Raw genomic sequence first — 24116 nt, 5'->3', positions numbered from 1 at the left:
GCCCAGACAGGCTGAGGAGGAGGAAGTACCTCCAGCCCCCAGCCCTGACTCCATGCCCAGGCAAACGGAGCAGCTAGACCCCTCCCCCTCCTCCACAGCATGTGAGCCTGAGGAGGGTTTATTTCCAACAGCTGCTGATTGGAGTGACCCTCGCATCAGAAGGCTGGATAGGCGGAGGCAACAGAAGGAAGGGAGGGGCAGGCCTTAATGAGTGCTGAGTCATGGAGCCACACCCCATGGCCTATATAAAGGACCTGCTTTCTGGCATTCTCTGAGTCAGGCAAAGTCTAAACATATCTTGCTGAAGTCACTTACTGGTCTCCTGCCTGCCCTGAGGACTTTGCTAGGACTTTGGCAGAGCTGCAGAGGCACGCCTGATTCGGATTTCCCTGACCCGGCCGTCAGCGGAGGAGTGGGACACGACATTCGCGGCGAAAGGTCCTAAGGTCAGATAGTTGTCGAAGTCCAGGGGGAAGTTTGTTCCACAGGGTAGGAGCCCCCACCCCGGTGTGGAGCCTTCGTGGAACTACTGACAGGACTGTGTCGTAGCTGGAGAGATTTTGTGTTTCCCCGAAAATAAGACCTAACCGGAAAATAAGCCCTAGCGTGATTTTTTTCCAGATAATAACCAGAAAGCCTCCAGATAATATGCATTGTTAGAAGCCTGCCCCACACTTCCCTGACCCCTAAGTAACAGAGGGTGTGTGTGTGTGGGTCTCTTTACCCATGGCGACAGCAGAGTCTCTTCAATTTCAGCTCGGAGCAGTTGAGTTGAGCCAAACCGATCAGAATGCCGGCGAAGGTGCCCTGACAGGACAGGAAGTAACGAGAGAGGAAAATATTTTTTTTATAAAGTTTCAAATGTTTAATTCCAACATTTTAACCCTCAGCATTTTAATTGTCACTCCCTGCTTTTATAGTTTGATGTTTTGCTGTACACGGTCCAGAGTCCCTCAAAAGAGAGGGAGGCTGGCGGTGGACTAATGTGAAATACAAATAAATAAAATAAAAACGTTTGTGTGAACCCAATCAGAACAGAGGCGGAAGGGATTTTGGAGGTCTTCTAGTCCAACCCCTTGTTGTGACCTAGGCCCAAGTAGGTAATAGGAAACTCAGTCCATGAAAAAACGAACAAACTTTATTCGAACAGCTGAGAATTACTTCATTCCCAGCGTCGTTCAACTAAATTAAAGCAAATTCCTGCCAACACAAATTTCTCAGTCCTATCGCAAACCTTGGTCCAATTAGGCAAACTGCCAAAGGCCTTTCTTGGCAAAAGTAAAGAAGACACCGATATAAAATAAATGCAAGACGTAGACGAAGCTATCAACGTTGTTTTCCGGCAAAGAGCCCAAACGCAGTTGCTGGTCTTTTAAGCCTTATGGGAGGGGCCAATCATCTCCCGAGTCGTCCTCTCTGCTTGAGCTGCTCTTTGCCTCCTGGCAGCTCTTCTCATGCGTGCATTAGGAACAGGCTCCTCCTGTTCCTCTGCCTCACTACTATCAGTCTCTGAAGGCTCTGGAGTCCGCACCTCACTCCCCGATGGCCCTGGCCCCACCTCAGCCTCATCGCTGTCCGACTCCATTGCCAGCTCCGGAGGCTGCTGAGGGACAACAATACCCCTGCTCAAGCAGGATACCTTATCCCATTTCAGATAGGTGGCTGTCCAGTCTTTTCTTAAAAACCTCCAGTGATGTAGCGCCCACGATTTCTGGTGGCAAGCTGTTCCACTGGTTAATTGTCCTAACTGTCAGGAAGTTTCTCCTCAATTCCAGGTGCTTCTCTCCTTGATGAGTTTCCATCCGTTGTCTCTTGTCCTGCCTTCTGGTGCTTTTGAGAATAATTTGACCCCCCTCTTCTTTGTGGCAGCCCCTCAAATACTGGAATACTGCTATCACGTCACCCCTAATTCTTCTTTTCTTTAGACCAGCCATAGTCAAATCCTGCAACCGTTCTTCATAGGTTTTAGTCTCCGGGTTTTTAATCCTCTTAGTTGCCCTTCTTTGCACTTTTTCCCAAAGTCTCAACATCTTTTTCGTAATGTGGTGACCAAAACTGGATGGAGTATTCCAGGTGTGGCCTAACTAAGGATTTATAAGGTGGTACTAACACCTCACCTGATCTTGATTCTATGCCTCTGTTTATACAACCAAGGATTATATTAGCTTTTTTTGGCTGCTTTTTTGGCGGCTAGCTCATATTTAAGTGATCATCCACTAGGCCTCCAAGCTCCCTTCTCATAGTTACTCTTTTTATCCTTTTTACCTATTTACTCTTTTTAACCTATTTATTTCGTATGGCTGGACTGGCCTGATTTTAAATTCTAAATTTTAAAATTAATTGAATTTTGATGGGTTTTAAATTTCTGTAATTTTATGGGGTGTAATGTTATTTTAAATTTTCTGGCAAATTTGAATCAGTTTTTTAAGGGTTGTTTTAATTATTGTGTATGTTTCTGTTTGTATTTTATTTGCCTGTTCACCGCCCTGAGTCCTTCGGGAGAAGGGCGGTATACAAATTAAAATATTATTATTATTATTATTATTATTATTATTATTATTATTATTATTATTATTATTATTATTATTATTATTATTATTATTATTATTATTATTATTATTATTATTTTGGAGCCAGGTTTCGCCTAATTTGTACTTGTCCCTTTGGTTTATCTAAAGAGAAATTTGCCAACTGTGAGAACAATTAACCAGTGGAACAATTTGCCTCCAGAAGTTGGGAATGCTCCAACACTGGAATGTTTTAAGCAGAGATTGGATAACCCTTTGTCTGAAACGGTACAGGGCTTTCCTGCGTGAGCAGGGGGTTGGACTAGAAGACCTCCAAGTGTCCCTTCCAACTCTTGTCATTCTGTGATTTCTGTTAACTTGAGGGCAAAGGGCTCGGCGTGGCTTTAGCTACTCACCACCTGGTCAACGGTAACGTGCTTCCCGTGGTAATCCAGCCAGATGGGGACCTCAGAGGTAAAGCGGAATTCCCTGAGGAGGAAGAGAGAAAAATAGTTGGTGGGACGGCCGGTCTCATTTTTGGAAGGCAGGGAAGGGAGGGGACGCTTTCTGGACGGAAGTTTTCACCCTCCTCTTTAATGGAAAATCTATCACCAGTACCCCAAGGTGGTCTGTAATAATTCTCAGCCATTGCTAAGCGAACAGTCGTAAGGCAAGGAATACTTGTAATGAACACCCATCTTTTTAAAGGATCGCTCTTTTTTTCTTTCTCTCTGTCTCCGTCTCACTCTGTGTCTCTCTCTCTCTTTCTGTCTCTCTCTCTCTCTCTCTTTCTTTCTGTCTCTGTCTCGCTCTCTCACTCTCTCTCTCTTTCTACTCTCTCTCTTTCTTTTTCTTTCTTTCTCTGTCTCTCTGTTTCTGTGTCTCTCTGTCTCTCTTTCTTTCTCCTCTCTTTCTTTCTTTCTTCCTTGTCTTTCTCTGTCTCTTTTTCTCTGACTTTTTCTTTCTTTCTTTCTCTTTCTTTCTTTCTTTCTCTGACTTTCTCTTTCTCTGTCTCTCTTTCTTTCTTCTCTCTCGTCTCTCTCTTTCTTTCTCTGTCTTTCCCTGTCTCTGTCTCTCTTTCTCTATCTCTCTGTTTCTCTGTGTCTCTCTCTCTTTCTTTCTCATCTCTCTCTGTCTCTTTCTTTCTCTGTCTTTCTCTCTCTCTCTTTCTTTCTCTGTCTCTATCTCTCTGTGTCTCTCAAACACACACACAAATATGGAAAAGGGGCCTGGCCTTGATTGCACACCACCTTCGGAATTTTTTTTAACAACCCCCCCCCCCAGCATTCTCGCCTAATCGGTCCTGTCTGGAAATGCTAACCTTCAAAAATTAGATTAATGCTAAGCTGGCTGGGGAATTCTGGGAATTGAAGTCCACCCGTTCTCAACTTGCTGAGGTTGGAAAACAGTGTTTGATCTGAACTCCGGAAGGGCATCCCTTGTTCCGGTGAGGGTCCCCATCCATTTTCCAACCCCTAAAACCCCCTTCCCGCCCACCTCCCTAGCCCCACCTGCATTCATACCGGAAATAAATGGGTTGCTCAGAGGAAGAGGAGGCATTGGAGCTGTTTTCACTGGTCGTGGTCTCCACCGAAGTCGCCATCATCCTCTCGCCTGCCTCAGAGTCCTTCCCGGGGGACTCGACACGACCTGGAGGGGTGACCTCTTTTTAAAGGCCCTTCTTGTCCCACAAAAGTCCTCCCGACCCTCCTCTGCGCACCCAAGATTGGAAGCAAGCACCCATCATCCCCAGCCAAAGAAAAGACAAACGCAGAAGAACTGCAATCCAGGCTGGGAGGTGGGGAAATGCAGTTTGGCCCTCTCGATAGGACAAAAACTACATTTCCCAGCATCCCTTTCTACCAACCAGGTGGGCTAGCTCAAGGGTCCACAACGCGCGTGGGTCCACCTGTCCCTCCTACAAAATCATCCCCTCTCCCAGTGCTGGAATTCAAGTTTTTGTAGTACCGGTTCTGAGGGTGTGGCTTGGTGGGCGTGGCAGGGGAAGGATACTGCAAAATCCCCATTCCCACCCCCCTCTGGGGCCAGCCAGAAGTGGCATTTGCCAGTTTTCCGAACTACTCAAAATTTCTGCTACCGGTACTCCAGAACCTATCAGAACCTGCTGAATAGCTGATATGATATAGCTCAGGCTGTTAGAAGCCTGTTATTAGAACACAGCAGCCTGCAATTACTGCAGGTTCAAGCCCGGCCCGAGGTTGACTCAGCCTTCCATCCTTTATAAGGTAGGTAAAATGAGGACCCAGATTGTTGGGGGGGGCAATAAGTTGACTTTGTAAATATACAAATAGAATGAGACTATTGCCTTATACACTGTAAGCCGCCCTGAGTCTTTGGAGAAGGGCGGGATATAAATGTAAATTTAAAAAAAAAATAGCACCCCTGCCCTCTCAATCCGGGCCACACAACCCGGAAAAGGTGCAGGAACTGTGGCCGACCTCGCTCAGAAGGCCATGTCATAGCACTTAGACTTATCTACCGCTTCACAGTGCTTTTACAGCCCTCTCTAAGCGGTTTACAGAGTCAGCCTCTTGCCCCCCAACAATCTGGGTCCTCGTTTTACTGACCTCAGAAAGATGGAAGGCTGAGTCAACCTTCAGCCAGTCAGGTTTGAACTGCTGGCAGTGGACAGAGGAAGGAAGGAAGGAAGGAAGGAAGGAAGGAAGGAAGGAAGGAAGGAAGGAAGGAAGGAAGGAAGGAAGGAAGGAAGGAAGGAAGGAAGGAAGGAAGGAAGGAAGGAAGGAAGGAAGGAAGGAAGGAAGGAAAATAGCAATAACACTAAGACTTATATACCTCTTCACAGTGTTTACAGCCCTCTCTAAGCGGTTTACAGAGTCAGCCTCTTGCCCCCAACAATCTGGGTCCTCGTTTTACTGACCTCAGAAAGATGGAAGGCTGAGTCAACCTTGAGCAAATCAGGATCGAACTACTGGCAGTGGGCAGAGGAAGGAAGGAAGGAAGGAAGGAAGGAAGGAAGGAAGGAAGGAAGGAAGGAAGGAAGGAAGGAAGGAAGGACGGAAGGACAAGTCAACCTTGAGCCGGTCAGGATCGAACTCCTAGAGTGAGCAGTGAGTTCTAACCAGGGTAAGGAGGGACCTACCTTCAGGCCCGGCTTCCATGGACACGACGGGATTGATGCTGGCCGCCACGCTGGTGAAAAAGTCTTTGAGGAAAAACAAGGCATCCTGGAAGCAGAAGAAGAGCAGAGACGGTTTTTCTCCCTTGGAAGGACCAACTCAGGTGCCTCCCGACTCTCCGGTGGACCAGAAGGGAAAACCATCCCTGATGAGCTCATTCTACGGGTGGACTTCAACTTACAAAAGTTCACTTAATGACCGTTCGAAGTTACAACGGTACTGGGGGAAAAAAAGTTGACCTAGGACCATTTTGCAAAATTACGGCCTACGGCGAGATCTCCCTGCGGTCACGTAATTTGCTTTCGGATGGTTGGTAAGCGGTTCACATCTATGACGGTGGCCGTGTCCCCAGAGTCACGCGGTCCCCTTCGGCGACCTTCTCACCAAACCAAAGTCAACGGGGGGGGGGGGAGGAGGGCCAGATTCACTTAACAACCGTGTTTACTAACGTGAGCCCACTGCGGTGGTTCGCTTAGCCAATGTTGGAAAGGGAAGTCACGAAAATGGGGCAAAACACGCTGAACAAAATTTCTCGCTCGGTTAATGTGTTGCTTGAAATAGATTCGGAAAAGGATTTGGTAAAGGACTGTATGATAAAATGGGCACAGAATATTCAGGAACCAATAATGTTGGAAACATGGGAGAAAATTTGGGTTAGAAATGTTAAGTTTACACAAGCACAGAATCTAAGGGAAAATTTTTATAAGATGTTTTATAGATGGCACTTAGATCCCAAAAAATTATCATGTATGTATCCTGATATCCAAGCGAAATGTTGGAGGTGTGATTGTGATGACGCTACATATTTTCATATTTGGTGGACTTGCAAGAAAATTAAGGCCTTTTGGATAAGAATTTGGTGGGTTATTCAAAATGTCCTGAAGAAGAAGAAGATAAAGTTCCTGCCGCAATTTTTCCTTTTGGGAATTATAACAGATTGTACAGGGATTGAGACTAAATTGATTCTGAATTTAATAACAGCAGCAAGATTGTTGATTGGACAATACTGGAAGAAAGAAGAGGTACCTACAATAGAAGAATGGATATTGAAAGTCATTAATTTGGCTGAGATGGCTAAAATCTCAGCTTTTTTAAAAGACAATACGCAGGAAAGATATTTAATTGAATGGAAAAAATGGATTGATTATCTACAAAACAGATATCAGATTAAGAAATATCAGATTGCCTTTGAATAATTAGGAAGTATTATTTTATGTAATGGGAGGGGTTGGGAGATGAAAAGATTTGGATGAGGTTAATTGGATTAGAAGGAAAATTTTACTCTATGTTTGGTTTATGTATAACAATACCTCAGGATTGACCCGGGAAGCCGGGGGAAGGAGGGGAAGGGGTTTTCTGGGAGGGAGGGGGGAAAAAGGGGGAGAAAATGTTTTTGTTTTTTAAAACTTTTTCAATAAATAAAAAAAATTTCTCGCTCGGCAGCGTACAATTCTGGGCTCGATTGTGGTCGTATTTATTTATTTATTTATTTATTTATTTATTATTTCAATTTTTATACCGCCCTTCTCCCGAAGGACTCAGGGCGGTTTACAGCCAATTAAGAACAACAAATATAAAAATTAAAAACAAATTTAAAAGATTAATTTAAATAGGCTGAAAATTCTAAAAACTATTAAAAAACCCCATTAAAAAACTATTAGGCTAGTCCTGCACAATGAAATAAAAGAGTCTTCAACTCACGCCGGAAGGCCCCGGAGGTCAGGGAGTTGGTGTATCCCTGGGGGTAGCTCGTTCCAGAGGGCTGGAGCCCCCGCAGAGAAGGCCCTCCCCCTGGGGGTCGCCAGTCGACATTGTCTGGCCGACGGCACCCTGAGGAGACCCTCTCTGTGGGAGCGCACTGGTCGATGGGAGGCCACCGGTAGCAGGAGGCGATCCCGTAAGTAACCCGGTCCTAAGCCATGGAGCACTTTAAAGGTGAGAACCAACACCTTGAATTGCACCCGAAAGGCAACCGGAAGCCAGTGCAGCCTGCGCAGGATAGGTGTTATATGGGAGCTTCGAGTCGCTCCCTCAATCACCCGCGCAGCCGCATTCTGGACCAGTTGAAGCCTCCGGGTACTCTTCAAGGGGAGCCCCATGTAGAGAGCGTTGCAGTAATCCAGGCGGGAAGTGACGAGGGCGTGAGTGACTGTGCATAGGGAATCCCGGTCCAAGAAGGGACGTAACTGGCGTATCAGGCAAACCTGATAAAAAGCTCCTCTGGCGACGGCTGTCATATGTTCTTCTAACGACAGCCGTGCATCCAGAAGGACGCCTAGATTACGAACCCTCTCCGTGGGGGCCAAAGATTCGCCCCCCACAGTCAGCGATGGCTTCAGCTGATTGTACCGGGAAGCCGGCATCCACAGCCACTCGGTCTTGGCTGGGTTGAGCTGGAGCCTGTTTTTCCCCAGTAGAGGACTACCTGTACCTGTACTTACATTGGCAGAATCTTGCAAGTCTAAAGGTACAATACTCACACACACACACCAATTTCTTTTACAGCCTGTGTTGTGTCTGCGCCCCCTGAGCCGGGGGCCCTGCCAGAAAGTGACTCGGAAAGTGAGGGGGAAGGGCCATCAGGACTTACCTCGGGAGCACCGGCTTCCCTGGCTCAGCTCCAGGAGCCAGAGGCAGGCCAGGTGGAGGAGATAATGAGGCCTCCGTCCCCTGACTCTTTCCCTCCCCCCCAGACCACGTCTCCAGACCCGGCTGATGGCGATCAGGCCTGGCTGGACCCTAGATTTCGAAGGCAGGAGAGGCGGGAACAACAGAAGCAAGGGTGGGGCAGGCCTAGGAAGTGCTGAGGCATGGAGCCACACCCCACAGGATATAAAAGCAGCAAGGGCTGTTATACCCCTTCGTGGCAAGCAAATCAACTGCTTAACTAGAGCTGAAGTACTGTTTGTTCCTGGTTGACTCATCCGCATCAAGCGAGATAACAGAGACACTTGGCAGACGCTCGCTAGTTTGCTGCCAGAAGCTGATAGTTGCCGGCTAATTAAGTCATCGCTCGGACTGAGGCGAGGGAAACAGAACAGCCTGAGAAACTAGGGAGGGTTCCTTCTGAGCCTATTTCTCCTCCCATTATGCAACTCTGGGCTAAGCTGTCTCTTATCTGACTTGTTATGGCCCACCCGCGGCCAGCAGAGCTGGCAGCGGAGTCAGTGTGAGAAAATGGATTATTCCTGTAAAGTACATAGCCTAAGGATTGCTGTACACTGTTGTACACTTGTTCATGGTTTACGTTGCTTTTTATGGGATTTTATTCCTAGTTTGTTTCTGACAGAAAGTGAGGAGGTTGGGGAGGAACGTGGGCCACTCCTGGGGGCTGGGTAAGGTTCGGATGTTGTGACCCAGGCCCAAGTAGGTAGTACTAGTTCAAAAACAGTTCAAAAACAGACAGACTTTATTAGAACAGCTGAGAATTAAACTCATTCTCAGCGTCGTCCAAACTAAATCAAAACAAATTCTTCACAACACAAGTCTTCAGTCTGATCACCAACCTTGGTCCAATTAGGCAAACTGCCAAAATCTTTTCTTGGCAAAAGTTCAAAAGCAGAAGACTCCAGCAAGAAATAAATGCAGTATGACAAGGAGCAAGGCTATCAACGTTGTTTTCCGGCAAAGAGTCCAAACGCCGTTGCTGGTCTTTTAAGCCTTATCATCTTAAGGCCAACCATCTCCTGGCCTTACTCCCGAGTCGTCCTTTTTGCTTTAGCTGCTCTTGCCTTCTGGCAGCTCTTCGCATGCGTGCACTAGGAACAGGCTCCTCCTGTTCCTCTGCCTCACTACTGTCAGCCTCTGGAGGCTCCGGAGTCCGCACATCACTCCCCAATAGCCCTGGCTCCACCTCTGCCTCCGACGCAGAGCCCTCATCCGGGCCTTCCCCAACCTGCAGGACTGACCCAAGTTCTTCCTCAGCCTCATCGCCCTCCGACCCCCTTGCTAGCTCCGCAGGCTGCTGGAGGACCAACACATCGGAGAAGGGCTCTGCGTCGGAGGCAGAGAGGGAGTTAGCAGCGAGGCAGAGGAACAGCTGGAGCCCGTTCCCAGTGCACACGTGCACAGAGCTGCCAGAAGACAAGAACAACTCAGAAAGCAGGGTCGACTCAGGAGTAAAGCCACACCTTGGATCTGATTGGCCCCTCCCATAGGAAACAAAAGAGGAGCAAACAGGGAGTGGGCTTTTGCAGGAAACAATTCGTTCGTTCCCTGACTCTGAGAGACTCTGTGCCAAGTTTTGCCTTGCACTGCGGTTGGAAACATGTTATTGAAAAACTGTTTGGACAAGCCTTGCTGAGTTACACAGTCTTATCTGACTGCTCCCTAAACCTACGTTGAATCTTTCAATTCTGGAAGTATAAATCTCCCACTCGTCTCTTCTACAGTCTGAGAAACTAGGGAGGGTTTCTTCTGAGCCTTTTTCTTTGCCCATTATACAGTTATAGTCTAAGCCAGGGGTAGTCAACCTTTGTATAACTACCATCCACTTTTGTATCTCTGTTAGTAGTAAAATTTTCTAACTGCCCACCGGTTCCCACAGTAATGCGCTGTGTATCGTTGTCTGCGCATGTCTCTCGCCCATCGTGGATTGGGTTTGGGGAGGGGCGCCAGCTACCAGCTCTGCTTGTCTGTTACAGCTGGGTGGTGTGGGGGGAGATGCGCGAGCTATTCTGGGATGAGGCTCTTTTGTTTGCGGTCGCACTGTAGCGCCATTTAGTTTCACTGACTTAACTTGAACTAAACTCATGCGCGGGCGATACAGATAGTATATTTTCAGACATTTAAATTGTCGTGGGGAATATGATGAAAACCTAATGAAAATATTTTTAAATAATGCTATGAAAATTTTTTTTAAAGTCAATTAAATTTAAAAAAAGGAAAGTGCTTCAGTATCGGACAAAACCCCTACCGCCCGCCATGAAAGCTGGAACGCCCACTAGTGGGAGGCAGGGACCAGGTTGACTACCACTGGGCTAAACTGTCTCTTTTTATTTTTGATTTTTGATTTGAATTTATATCCCGCCCTTCTCCGAAGACTCAGGGCGGCTTACATTGTGTTAAGCAATAGTCTTCATCCATTTGTATATTATATACAAAGTCAACTTTTCATTGCCCTCAACAATCTGGGTCCTTATTTTACCTACCTTATAAAGGATGGGAGGCTGAGTCAACCTTGGGCATGGTGGGACTTGAACTTGCAGTAATTGCAAGCAGCTGTGTTAATAACAGACTGCATTAGTCTGTTGAGCCACCAGAGGCCCAATCTTATCTGATTGTTCCCTAAAGCTAAATTGAATCTTTCAATTCTGAAAGTACAGATCTTCCACTTCTGTCGTTTACAGCCTGAGAAACCAGGGAGGATTTCTTCCGGGTCTTTTACTTCGCCCGTTATAAAGCTTGCCCCTTTATCTCTTTATCTAATTGTTCCCTAGATCCGCTTTCCGGCCCCGTTTTCCCAAGATCTTTCCCACCTACCCTTATCCTTCCCAAGCGAGTCTAAAAAGATCATTCAGAGCTGCAAAAGTGGAAGAATCCAGACACCCCTCCTCTTCCCGTCTTGGTTCTGCCCAATTCATGCAAAGGGAGGTAACTTGAGTTGCAAGGAGCTGAATTCATCCACCGCCTCGCAACTCCTGACTGAGCTTGTGAACCCCCCCATCAACAGGGAGGCGTCCTTTACCTGGTCTATGTTGAGTCGGAGAGGCATCAGGGAGACCCTTAGGCAGCACTCGGGACCCCCTACGCCAGCTTCGGGGCAGACGTGAAGAGCTTTGATGGTGAGCTGGGGGGAAAAAAAAGAAGGGAGAGAATTGGAATTGCCGGCTGGGAAATTCTGGGAGTTTTAAACAGATGAACAGAGTTGGTAGGGACCTTGTAGGTCATCTAGTCCAACCCCCACCCCAAGCAGGAGACCCTACGCCAGCGGTTCTCAATCTGTGGGTCGGGACCCCGTTGGGGGTCGAATGACGATTTGCCAGGGGTCGCCTAAGACCATCGGAAATATGGGAAGTATACTTGCGAGCCGAAGAATCGCGCTCCAATGGTTGACTCCACAAGCGAGCTGCAGGCTCTTCAAATCGCTAGCCGGATTCGGCTTCAGGCGCGATGAATTAAAAAAGAGAGAAATCTTTGCTCTGATGTCTCCCTCTCAAGCCAGCTGCAATCACTCCCAATCGCTAGCCGAATCTGGCTTCAGGCGCCATAAACTTAATAGGGGAGGAGTCTCCGCTTTAATGCCTCCGTCCTCAAGGCAATCGCAAGCAGTTCAGATCGCTAGCCAATACGGCTTCAGGCGCGATAAATTCAAAACGAAAATAATTTTACGGTTGGGGTTGCCACATCGTGGGGAATTGTATTAAAGGGGTCGCAGCACTATAAAGGTTGAGAACCACTGCCCTACGCCATTTCTGACAGATGTCAGTCAAGTCTCTTCTTTTTTTTTTTTTTTTATTCAAAAAGTTTTTATTGGTCAATAAAGGTTTATACAAATACATATCAGGTATGGTAAATTTTCATTTTTCTTATCCAAAATAAGAATTTTACTCAAATTTTTTAACACCTACAACAGCCATATGGCAAGCAGGTGACACGAAGTAGCTACGTTTACAAATCTTAAATACGTAATAAAGAAGGGTCAAGAATAAACAGAATATCGTACAAAAGAGAATAAGGAAAACCAACACAATCCCAAATATCTTTATCACTTCCTAGTTTTGGATCTCAGAACTCTGGGTTCAGCCTGACCCAACTCCAGGGCGCAACAGCGGCAGCCGCCTCCGCCCATGGTCTATAACCTCCCTTCTTCAATTCCTGGGTCATCTGATTCCAGGAGGGCTTTGTGTTCCTCCACGTAGGCCGTAGCCTCCGCAATTGTACTAATTTTTTTCGTAATGCCCTCCCGGAAAATCATCAATCCCTCTGGCATCAGCCATCTGAAGCCCACTCCCTTCTGGTACAATTTGCTTGACAAAAAGTAATATTTCTTTCTCATTTCACGTACCTGTCTGGGAATCTGCCTCAGAATGGCTATCTCCCTGCCCCTGTAAATCAGTGCCCCACTCCTATGTTTTCTAAGAATTTCATCTCTCGTCTCTCTTCTCACAAATTTGACATGAACCTCTCTGGGAACTGCATGCGTGCGTGCATATTGTGAATTAACTCTATAAACTCGATCCACATCCCAATTCATGAAATCAACACCTCTCCCAAGAAATTCTCCCAACAATTTAGTCACAACATCTCTCAAATCTTCTTGGTCCACTTCTTCCAAATTTTGAAACCTAAGGAAATAAGACATTTTATCCATCTGTAGTCCAAGCACAGCATTGCCTGTCGTCTCCTCTCTTTTCTGCACTGCCCGCATCTCACCCTCCAGACCTTCCACTTTCTGCTTGTTTTCTGCTGAGACTTGTTGAGTATCCTTTAAATCCTTTTGGATAGTCACAATTTCTACTCTTATTTCCGTTTGGCCTCTTTGCAAATCATCCAATTTCTTGTCCATATTAGATAACTTTTCCAAAATTCTCTCCATCTCTCCAGCAGTTGGTCTCTGACCTTTTGCCATTGAAAAAAATAATACAAAATCCTCAGGCAGGCACAGTATCCTTGTAATTTCCTCCGGATCCACCAGGGGGCACTCACAGGAGCAACGAGTCCAGAGTACAGTTAGTCAACCAGGAAGCCGAAGGGAAGTGATGTCATCAAGATTCTCATAGTGAAGGCGGAAGCTGGACTCCACCACTGTTCCCCAGAGGGAGGGGGGGCCTCAAACCCTCCCTCCTAAATTTCTCCATCACCTCTTCTCTCCAGAGCTCCACAAAACCGGTAATCTTCTTATTTTAAGTTCTCCTCTCTCCAGAATGACTCGTGCTCCTTCCAGCCGCAGGGGAGAAAAACCCCCCCGCACTCCGGAGCACTCCACTCGCGTTTACCGATATCTCCTTCCCTTCTCCATTCCTCAATTCTTCTCCGTTCCCTGTTCACCACCAGGCTGCTGCAGTTATAAATCCAAAGCCCCGGTGTCACCGGGCACAGCGGCAAGCGGCGACCAAAATAATGGCCGTGGCCTGTGGCCTCCAAACCCCGCCGAGCCTAGGACGCGCCAGCATCGGTCCCCACAGTCCTGTATGTCGGCTGGGAGACCCCTGGCGAGCCGTCCGTGCGGCAGGTGTCCTTTTCGGAACACCTGGCCCCTAGGGGCCTCGGCGGCGGCCGGATTCGGGCACTGGAGGCAGGAGAAGCCTCCAGACGACCGTTGCCGCTGGACACCGGAAGTCGTCTCAGTCAAGTCTCTTCTTGAAAGCCTCCATTGATGAAGCTCCCACAACTTCTGAAGGCAACTTCTGTCAGGAAATTCCTCCTTATTTCCAGGTTGAATCTCTCCTTGTTTAGTTTCCATCCATTATTCTTTGTCTGGCCTTCAGGTGCTTTGGAAAATAGCTTGACCCCCTTCCTCCTCTCTGGGGCAGCCCTTCAAATACTGGAAGATGCTCTCCTGTCTCCACTGGTCCTTCTCTTCACTAGCCTAGCCAGGCCCAGTTCCTGCAACCGTTCATTGTATGTTTTAGAGTTGAACTTCACCCATCTTATAGCTGCCAAGGTTGAGAAGCACTGCCCTAAAGACTCCCCGGATTTGAACCTTTTGCGGATGTGCTACCATCCCATCCCATCCCATCCCACCTCACAGGGTTGTCATTGTGGGGAAATTAGGGGGGGGGGGGAGAAGGAGCATTAGGTACCTTCACTGCCTTGAGTTACTTATAAACAATCATAAAAGTGGGTTAAAAATAAAATAAATAAAAAATCAAATAAAAAGAATAAATATGCTGCCCAGCAAGCAGTTTTGTGATTATCCATTTGCCCTGTCCACACAGTTATAACAGTGGCCAGCAGCTGTTTCTCGATTGCATCCAGTTTTGGTCATCACACTATAAAAAAGATGAGCCAGCCGTGTGCAGCAGCTGCCAAAAAAGCCAATGCAATCCTAAATTGCATTAACAGAGGGATAGAATCGAGATCGCGTGAAGTGTTAATACCACTTTATAAGGCCTTGGTAAGGCCACACTTGGAATATTGCATCCAGTTTTGGTCGCCACGATGTAAAAAAGATGTTGAGACTCTAGAAAGAGTGCAGAGAAGAGCAACAAAGATGATTAGGGGACTGGAGGCTAAAACATATGAAGAACGGTTGCAGGAACTTGGTATGTCTAGTTTAATGAAAAGAAGGACTAGGGGAGACATGATAGCTGTGTTCCAATATCTAAGGGGCTGCCACAAAGAAGAGGGAGTCGGGCTGTTCTCCAAAGCACCTGAGGGTAGAACAAGAAGCAATGGGTGGAAACTAATCAAGGAGAGAAGCAACTTAGAACTAAGGAGAAATTTCCTGACAGTTAGAACAATTAATAAGTGGAACGACTTGCCTGCAGAAGTTGTGAATGCTCCAACACTGGAAATTTTTAAGAAAAAGTTGGATAGCCATTTGTCTGAAATGGTGTAGGGTTTCCTGCATGGGCAGGGGGTTGAACTAGAAGACCTGCAAGGTCCCTTCCAACTCTGATATTATTGTTGTTGTTGTTGTTGTTGTTGTTGTTGTTGTTGTTATTATTATTATCATTATTATTATGTTGAGACTTTGGAAAGAATGCAGAAAAGAGCAACCAAGATGATGAGGGGACTGGAGGCTAAAATATACAAAGAACAGCTGCAGGAATTGGATGTGTCTACTCTAATAAAAATAATTACTAGGGGGAACATGATAACAGTATTCCAATATTTGAGGGGCTGTGACAAATAAGAGGGGAACAACTTATTTTCCAAAGCACCAGAAGGCAGGACAAGAAGCAATGGGTGGAAACTAATCAAGGAGAGAAGCAACCTGGAACTAAGGAGAAATTTCCCAACAGTGAGCACAATATACCAGTGGCCTTCAGAAGTTGTAGGTGCTCCATCACTGGAGGCTTTTAAGAAGAAACTGGACAGCCATCTGTTTGAAATGGAATTAAGGATTCCTGCTGGAGCAGGGGGTTGGACTAGAAGACCTCTGAGGCCCCTTCCATCTCTGTTGAAGATTGACTGTAACTTTTTATTGCTATCATTAAGGGTTAAATTGCAACCTATGACCATCATTTGTGTTGTAAATGTTGTACCTTTGATGAAGGTTTTTTTTCTTTTATGTGCACTGAGAGCATATGCACCAAAACAAATTCCTTGTGTGTTCAATCACACTTGGCCAATAAATTCTATTCTATTCTATTCTATTCTATTCTATTCTATTCTATTCTATTCTATTCTATTCTATTCTATTCTAATCTTTACTTCTTTTGAGCTTCTGTCGCTCTTCAGCTTGCCATTCAAAAGGGAGGAAGGAGGGGGGGAAATGGAATGCTAAAATTTCATTTACGGACCGTGAAAGCCTGAATCTTGCCAAGGTCACTGCTGCAGGTGTTACACGGAGACCTGGACTGTTCCCGTAACAAAAGGAAGTTTTATAATTGGACAATGTCAGTGGTGAAATCTAAATTTCTTTCCTACTGCTTCTGTGAGCGTGGCTTTGTGGTGGGGGTCATGTGACTGGGTGGGCGTGGCTATGCGAGTGGGGGGATCGAAAGACAGAAACTCACTAACAACATCCTGCTGACGCAGGGTTGGACTAAATGACCTCTGGGTCCCTTCCAGCCCTGGATTATCCTCTGAAGCTGCGTCTAGTGCCAGGTTTGTAGTCCTTCCTTTCTCTCCTTTTTCCTCCCTCCCTCTCTTCCTCCCTCCCTCTTTCTCTCTCTCTCTCTCAAACGAACCCCTCACCCCCCCCATTTTTTGCATTTTAAAAATGCTTTTAAAAGTAAAAAAAAAAGCCTCTGACGATCAGGCACCTCAGCTGGGATCGTCAGAGCCTTGTTTTAACCCTTTAAAAGCATTTTTTTTACAACCTCTTTGAAGAGGTTGTTAAAAAAATGCTTTTAAAAGTAAAAATAAATAAAAAAACCTCTGATGATCGCGCGGCTCAGCTGGGCATGGTGGGGGGGGGCAGGGATTTTTGCTACCAGTTCCCCGAACCACCCGCCGCCATCGCTACCGGATCGGCCGATCCAGTCCGAACCGGGAGCATTGCACCCTTGGACAATGTGAACACGCAGGGGTGGGAAGAAAGGGAATCTATTGTTTAACTAAGTGAGTATTTCTGCGGGTAAAACCAGAGCTGGTTTTGCTTCTGCAGTTCCGAGATGGTGTATCCAATAAAGTTATACTTTTAGGAATTCAAAAATCCTGAGAGTGTCTACTTCTTTTGGGTTCGCTAGTCGGACCATTGACAAACATCTGGTCTGGCCAGATGCCCAAGGCAGCTTCACCACTCCTTGGCTACATTGTGCAGATCCAAAGTCCATAGAGATTCGCCGTCATCCGTTGTCCCAAAGGTGTGTTTTTTCAGGAGGCAACTGGACTTTCTGGGTTTTTTTCTTTTGAAGACGTTTCGCTTCTCATCCAAGAAGCTTCTTCAGTTCTGACAGGATAGTGGGGAATGGAAGGATTTATGTTCCTTGCAGACAGCTGGTCATTTGCATTCTTTTTGAGGGTCGTTGAAATGGTGTGGGAGTAAGAATGGATTTCCAGAGGAAATAAGGAACCAGGAGCACCACTCAGGTGACCCTGAAGACACAGATAAAACCTCCAAGTGGCCTCAATAACCCTCTAAAACAGGGGTAGTCAACCTTTTTATAACTACCGCCCACTTTTGTATCTCTGTTAGTAGTAAAATTTTCTAACCGCCCACCGCCCATTCCCACAGTAATGCACCACGTATCGTCATCTGCACATGCCTCTCGCGTATCGTGGATTGGGTTTGGGGGTGGGTGGGCGCCAACTACCAGCTCTGCTTGTCTGTTACAGCTGGGTGGTGTGGGGGGAGATGCGCGAGCTGTTCTGGGACGAGACTCTTTTGTTTGCGGTCGCACTATAGCGCCATTTAGTTTTACTTACGTTAACATGAACTAAACTTAAGCATAGGCGATACAAATAGTATATTTTCAGGAAATTTAAATTGTCACGGGGAATTTGATGAAAACCTAATGAAAATGTTTTTAAATAATGCTATAAATTTTTTTTAAAAAAAGTCAATTAAATTAAAAAAAAGGAAAGTGCTTCAGTATCGGACAAAACCCCTACCACCCACCATGAAAGCTGGAACGCCCACTAGTGGGCGGTAGGGACCAGGCTGACTACCACTGCTCTAAAAAGATGCAAAGGACCAGCTGTCTGCAAGAGGTATCAATCCTTCCCTTCCCCACCATCCAGTCGGAGCTGAAGAAGCTTCCAGGATGAGAAGCGAAACGTCTTCGAAAGAAAAAAACGCAGAAAGTCCAACTGCCTCCTGCAAAGGCACCTGCTCGAAAGGGAGATCCGGTCCTTACCATGTTAGAATGGGCACGCCGGGGCAGGAGCTCGCTGCTGTACAGGTAGAGGAACTTGTTGATCTGCGAGGAGGCCAGGCGGTCTCGGATCTCCAGCTCCTGGACAACGAACACCTGCCTGGCTAAGGGCTGCTCCTCCAATTCCAGGGATGGCTTCTCGGATGCTCCACCCGAGTAGGATTCGTGCTGGAAACTCACCTGAGAGCAGAGAGGAAGGGGGAAGCGTCACTAATACAGTACGAGCTATAAGGTAGGTAAAATGAGGACCCAGATTGTTGGGGGCAATAAGTTGACTTTGTATATAATATACAAATGGATGAAGACTATTGCTTGACATAGTGTAAGCCTCCCTGAGTCTTCGGAGAAGGGCGGGATATAAATGCAAATAAAAAAAAAATGTACATGGGCCGGGTCTGGGCATCTTCACTACAGGTAGTCTGTCAATCCTGAAGCTGACCTGACAGAAGCCATCTTGGAAGCTCCAATGTTGCCACACTGGAGCTGAGGGGTAGGGAGAAGGGATTTGAGAGAGCTGGGGTTTTGTAGTCGAAACAAATTACTTTCTCTTGGGAACCAAGGTCATTCTCACACCTGGTCCGAGGAAGGCGGAATGACGTCACCGGGCAACCAGACAGTGCTGTGATTGGACCATGTGACTGATTGTTTTGGTTTTTTTTAATTCAAAAAGTTTTACAGAAAAATTTTCCCCCCCTTTCCCCCCACCTCCCCTCCCTTCTCCCTTCACAACCTCCCTCCCCCCCCCCCCGAACTTCCCGGAACGAGCACAAGGTATAGTTAAAAATAAAACAAACATATGCTAAAAAATGTTCGTCCCAACTTAATTATACCCCTACAATCATCAATTCTTAACTTCCCCCAAAAACAATAAAAAATAATACATCATAATCATTCAAAAACAGTTTGATAACTCTTAGTCTGATATCTACTTTGAATATAGTCAATCCATTTTTCCCATTCCTTTAAGTATCTTTCTTGCGTATTGTCCTTCAAAAAGGCTGATATCTTCGCCATCTCAGCCAAATTGGCAACTTTCAATATCCATTCTTCTATTGTAGGTACCGTATATACTCGAATATAAGCCGATCCGAGTATAAGCCGAGGTCCCCAATTTTACCCCAAAAAACTGGGGTAAACTGGGGACTCGAGTATAAGCCGAGGGAGGGAAATGAGGCAGCTACCGGTCAGGGAAAGCCTCCCTCCCTCAGCCGAGAAGGCTGGCGGCTCCCCCGCCCCGCCCTCTCACTGCACCGGCAGGGCTTCCCCGTGCTAATGCAAAAGCCCGCGAAGTTTGCACCATCCGGTATAATGTGAAAAAAAGAAGAAAAAAAAAAACTCAAGTATAAGCCGTATATACTCGAGTATAAGCCGAGGGGACGTTTTTCAGCACAAAAAACGTGCTGAAAAACTCGGCTTATACTCGAGTATATACGGTACTTCTTTTTTCTTCCAGTATTGTCCTATTAGTAATCTTGCTGCTGTTATTAGATTTAAAATCAATTTAGTCTCAGTGACTTGATTGTTTTGAGAAACTTGACAAACTTTTAATTAGGTGAAAACAGCGGGAATCTTCTGTTTTACCAGGTCTGCGCCAATATGATATGTCCAATAAAGCTATTCTTTGAGGAATCTGCCTGCCTCGGGAGTTTTGCTTGCTATGGGGTCTATTACTTGGAACCCTGACATAGTCCTCGACTTATGATCACAACTGACTTCAGAAGTTATGCGCCTAAGTGAGACATTTGTTACAGTGAGTCCTGCCCCATTTTACGACTTTTTTTGCCCCATTTGTTAAGTGAATCGCTGCAGTTGCTGAAGTAGTAACACGGCTGTTAAATGAATCAGGCTTCAGCCATTGACTTTGCTTGTCAGAAGGTCGCAAAAGGGGATCACGTGACCCCGGGACACTGCGACCGTCATAAAGCATTGCCAAGCGTTCGAATTTTGGTGACATGACCATAGGGATGCTGCAACGGTCATAACCGTGAAAAATCAAGTCAAATTTTTCAGTGTCGTAGTAACTTTTGAACGGTCCCTAAATGAACTGTTGTAAGTTGAGGTACTACCTGTATAGATAACCTCGACTTACAACCGTTCTCTCTTCTTTTTCTTCTCTTCTCTTGCTTTTCTTATCTCCTCTCTCTTCTCCTCCCCTTCCTCTCTGTCTTCTTTGTATCCTTCTCCTTACTCTTCTCTTATGTATTCTTCTTTTTCTCCTTTCTCTCTTTTCCTCACGGGGCTCCCCTTGAAGAGCACCCGGAGGCTCCAACTGGTGCAGAATGCGGCCACGCGGGTGATAGAGGGAGCGACACGTGGCTCCCATATAACACCTATCCTGCGTAGGCTGCACTGGCTTCCAGTGGTCTTCCGAGTGCAATTCAAGGTGTTAGTTACCACCTTTAAAGCGCTCCATGGCATAGGACCGGGTTATTTACAGGACCGCCTACTGCCACCGATAGCCTCCCATCGACCACTGCGCTCCCATAGGGAGGGTCTCCTCAGGGTGCCGTCGGCTAGACAATGTCGGCTGGCGACCCCCAGGGGGAGGGCCTTCTCTGTGGGGGCTCCAACCCTCTGGAATGAGCTACCACCAGGGATCCGTCAACTTCCCGTTCTCCGGACCTTTCGACGCGAGCTGAAAACGTTTTTATTCCATCGTGCAGAACTGGCCTAATGGGTTTTAAATGGGGTTCTTATTGGATTTTACAGTTTCTAGCCAAATTCGAATATTTGTTTTTAAATTTGTTCTTAATTTTTATATTTTGTTGTTTTATCCTGGCTGTAAACTGCCCTGAGTCCTTAGGGAGAAGGGCGGTATAGAAATTAAATAAACCTAAACCTCTCTCTTCTATTGTCTCTTCTCACTTCTTTCTCTGTCTCTTTTCTTCTCTCTCCTTTCTCTCTCTCCCCTCTCCTCTTCTCTTCTCTTCCCTCTTCCCCACTGATACACATGGGGCTGCTGCCTGTCTCTTCTGGTTGCCCCCAAACTGACTGGAAATCAAGGCTTCTTGAGAACCAAACACCCCCTTCCCATCCCTGCAGAGCAGCCCGTGCCCGTCTCACCTTTGTAAGCTGGATTTCCATCAGCAGGTCGTGGATGCGTCCGGGGCCTCCTTGAGCCCGCCAGGAGCTCTGGGGTCGGCTGGGCACCGAAGACCGAGAGGGGGAGGAACGGGTGCTGGGAAGGCTTGATTTCGTCCTGAAATTGGGAAGAAGTGGCGATCAGGTATTGGTTGGTTATTAATATCCCCCAAAAGATCTGGCCAATCGCGGTGGCTCAGGGGCTAGGACGTTGAGCTTGTTGATCGAAAGGTTGGCAGCTCAGCGGTTCGAATCCCTAGTGCTGCCGTTTAACGGGGTGAGCTCCCGTTACTTGTCCCAGCTTCTGCCAACCTAGCAGTTTCGAAAGCACGTAAAAATGCAAGTAGAAAAAATAGGGACCACCTTTGGTTGGGAAGGGAACAGTGTTCCCAGCGCCTTTGGCATTGAGTCATGCCGGCCACATGACCACGGAGACGTCTTCGGACAGCGCTGGCTCTTCGGCTTTGAAACGGAGATGAGCACCGCCCCCTAGAGTCGAGAACGACTAGCACGTATGTGCGAGGGGAACCTTTATTTTTACCTTTAATCTCCTGCCAACATGAGGGAATGTCACCTACATCAGCTTTTTCAAAGTTGGCAGCTGTAAGATGGATGGACTTCAAACTCCCAGAATTCTCCACCTTTGCTGACTGTGGAATTCTGGGAGTTGAAGTCCACCCATCTTATACAGGTAAGTCCTCGACTTATGACCACTACGGAGCCCAAAATTTCTGTTGCTAAGGGAGACATTGGTTAAGCGAATTTCACCCCATATTTCTCATCTTGCCACCATCGCTAAGTGAATCACTGTGGTTCTTCAGTTATTAACATGGTTGTTAAGTGAATCTGGCTTTCCCCCCACTGACTTCTGGCTGGTCAGAAGGTCGCGAAAGGGGATCACGTGACCCCGGGATGCCACGACGGTCATAAATATGAGTCAGTTGCCAAGCACCCCAATTTTGATCAGGTCACCCTGGGGATGTTACAACGGTCGTAAGTGTGGAAAACGGCTATAAATCACTTTTTTTTCAGTGTTGTTGTAACTTTGAATGGTCGCTCAACGAGTTGTTTTAAGTCGAGGGCTATCTGCAGTTGAGAAACACCGATCCACGTATAAAGGAGAACTTTTTCTCAAGTGATCTTCAAAAACAGGGAAGCGAACTTAGCTCAGAAAATTAGGACCGGGTTACTTACAGGACCGCCTGCTGCTACCGGTGGCCTCCCATCGACCAGTGCGCTCCCACAGAGGGGGTCTCCTCAGGGTGCCGTCGGCCAGACAATGTCGACTGGCGACCCCCAGGAGGAGGGCCTTCTCTGCGGGGGCTCCAGCCCTCTAGAACGAGCTACCCCCAGGGATACGCCAACTCCCTGACCTCCGGGGCCTTCCGGCGTGAGTTGAAGACTCTTTTATTTCATTGTGCAGGACTGGCCTAATAGATTTTTAATGGGGGTTTTTAATAGTTTTTAGAATTTTCAGCCAATGTAAATTAATTTTTTTAATTTGTTTTTAATTTTTATATTTGTTGTTCTTAGTTGGCTGTAAACTGCCCTGAGTCCTTCGGGAGAAGGGCGGTATAAAAATTGAAATAATAAAGATTATTAATAGGACAGTACTGGAAGAAAAAAGAACTACCCACAATAGAAGAATGGATATTGAAAGTTGCCAATTTGGCGGAGATGGCCAAAATCTCAGCCTTTTTGAAAGACAATACTCAAGAAAAATATTTAAACGAATGGAAGAAATGGATTTGACTGTATTCAAAATAGATATCAGACTAAGAGATATCGGACTGCCTTTGAATGAAGGACGTAATTTTTGACTTTAAAGGAGGAAGTCAGGATATGCGAAAGAGAAGGATTATAATTGTGTTAGACTTTAAAAATTTAATGTATGAATGTTAGTTTTTTGAACTATACCTTGTGTTTGCTCCGGGAAGTCTGGGGGGGGGATGGGGGTTTTGGAGGGAGTGGGGATGGTGGGGGAAACTTACTTCTTTTTGTAAAACTTTTCAAATTAAAAAAAAAATTAAAAAAAAATTTGAAATAATAAAATAAAATAAAATAAAATAAAATTGTCGGACGAAAGATCCCGGAAGGGAAGAATTACCTGGGGGAATGCATATGTCCGGAAGGTGACCGCCCTGGCCCAAAATCTCTGCCGCCGTAGAGATGCCAGACCACCGAAATTTCCCGCATCACGACTCGGCTCTCCGGCACCGGGAAGTGCGAGGGGGCCTTCAATAAATCCGTGCTGCCCAGGGGCCGAGAGAAGTGGCCCTCCTGGATGTGGACGGGGCCCTCCAAGAGCTTGGTTACCACCGGTTCCCCATCCCGAGGCTGCAGAGACAGAAAGGCAGGGTTTCCCAGGAGAGTGAGGGGTGTTGTGACCCAGCCATAGCAGAACCAAGGAACAGACTCCTTGCCATGCCCCTGCCTCGGAGTCTGAATCCAAAGGGGAAGAGGAACGGCTGACAGAGAGCGAGAGAGTGGATCCGTTGGCTATGGAAGAAACTGGGGAAGGGCAAAGTCAGGCTGGGCAGAGCAGGGGAGAGGTGGGGGTTCAGGCGAAGACCAAGGCCCACCCCCTCCTCATCCTCATCCTAGGCAGCGCAGGGAGGAACGGAGACGAGAGCAACGTGGGTTACGTGGCTTACAAGGGAGGAAAGGGACCCGATCCTCTTTACAAGATTAGGATTTAGGATAGGATAGGATAAGTCCAGTCCATTATTCTATTCTATTCTATTCTATTCTATTCTATTCTATTCTATTCTATTCTATTCTATTCTATTCTATTATTGTATTGCATTGTATTGTCTATATTCTATATTCTGAATTCTATTCTACTCTCCTCCACTCCACTCTATTCTGTAATTCTATTCTATTCTATTCTATTCTGTAATTATTCCGTATTATATTGTCTATATTCTACTCTATTTTCTATT

General features: G+C 46.5%; 1 protein-coding gene across 1 annotated transcript in view; it reads right to left on the bottom strand.

The window, feature by feature from the left end:
- The window catches only part of ATG2A (autophagy related 2A), a 113016-nt gene that overhangs the window by 7717 nt on the left and 81183 nt on the right, over positions 1–24116 (bottom strand). Inside the window, 8 exon segments of the mRNA XM_058160071.1 lie at positions 725–807; positions 2924–2996; positions 4031–4157; positions 5629–5713; positions 11352–11453; positions 18076–18273; positions 21157–21292; positions 23282–23511. Coding sequence (XP_058016054.1) covers positions 725–807; positions 2924–2996; positions 4031–4157; positions 5629–5713; positions 11352–11453; positions 18076–18273; positions 21157–21292; positions 23282–23511 — 1034 coding nt within the window.

Source organism: Ahaetulla prasina, chromosome 17 (assembly GCF_028640845.1).
Source record: "Ahaetulla prasina isolate Xishuangbanna chromosome 17, ASM2864084v1, whole genome shotgun sequence".
NCBI classification, from domain to species: Eukaryota; Metazoa; Chordata; class Lepidosauria; order Squamata; family Colubridae; genus Ahaetulla; species Ahaetulla prasina.
This window is presented reverse-complemented; position numbering and strand designations above follow the sequence as displayed.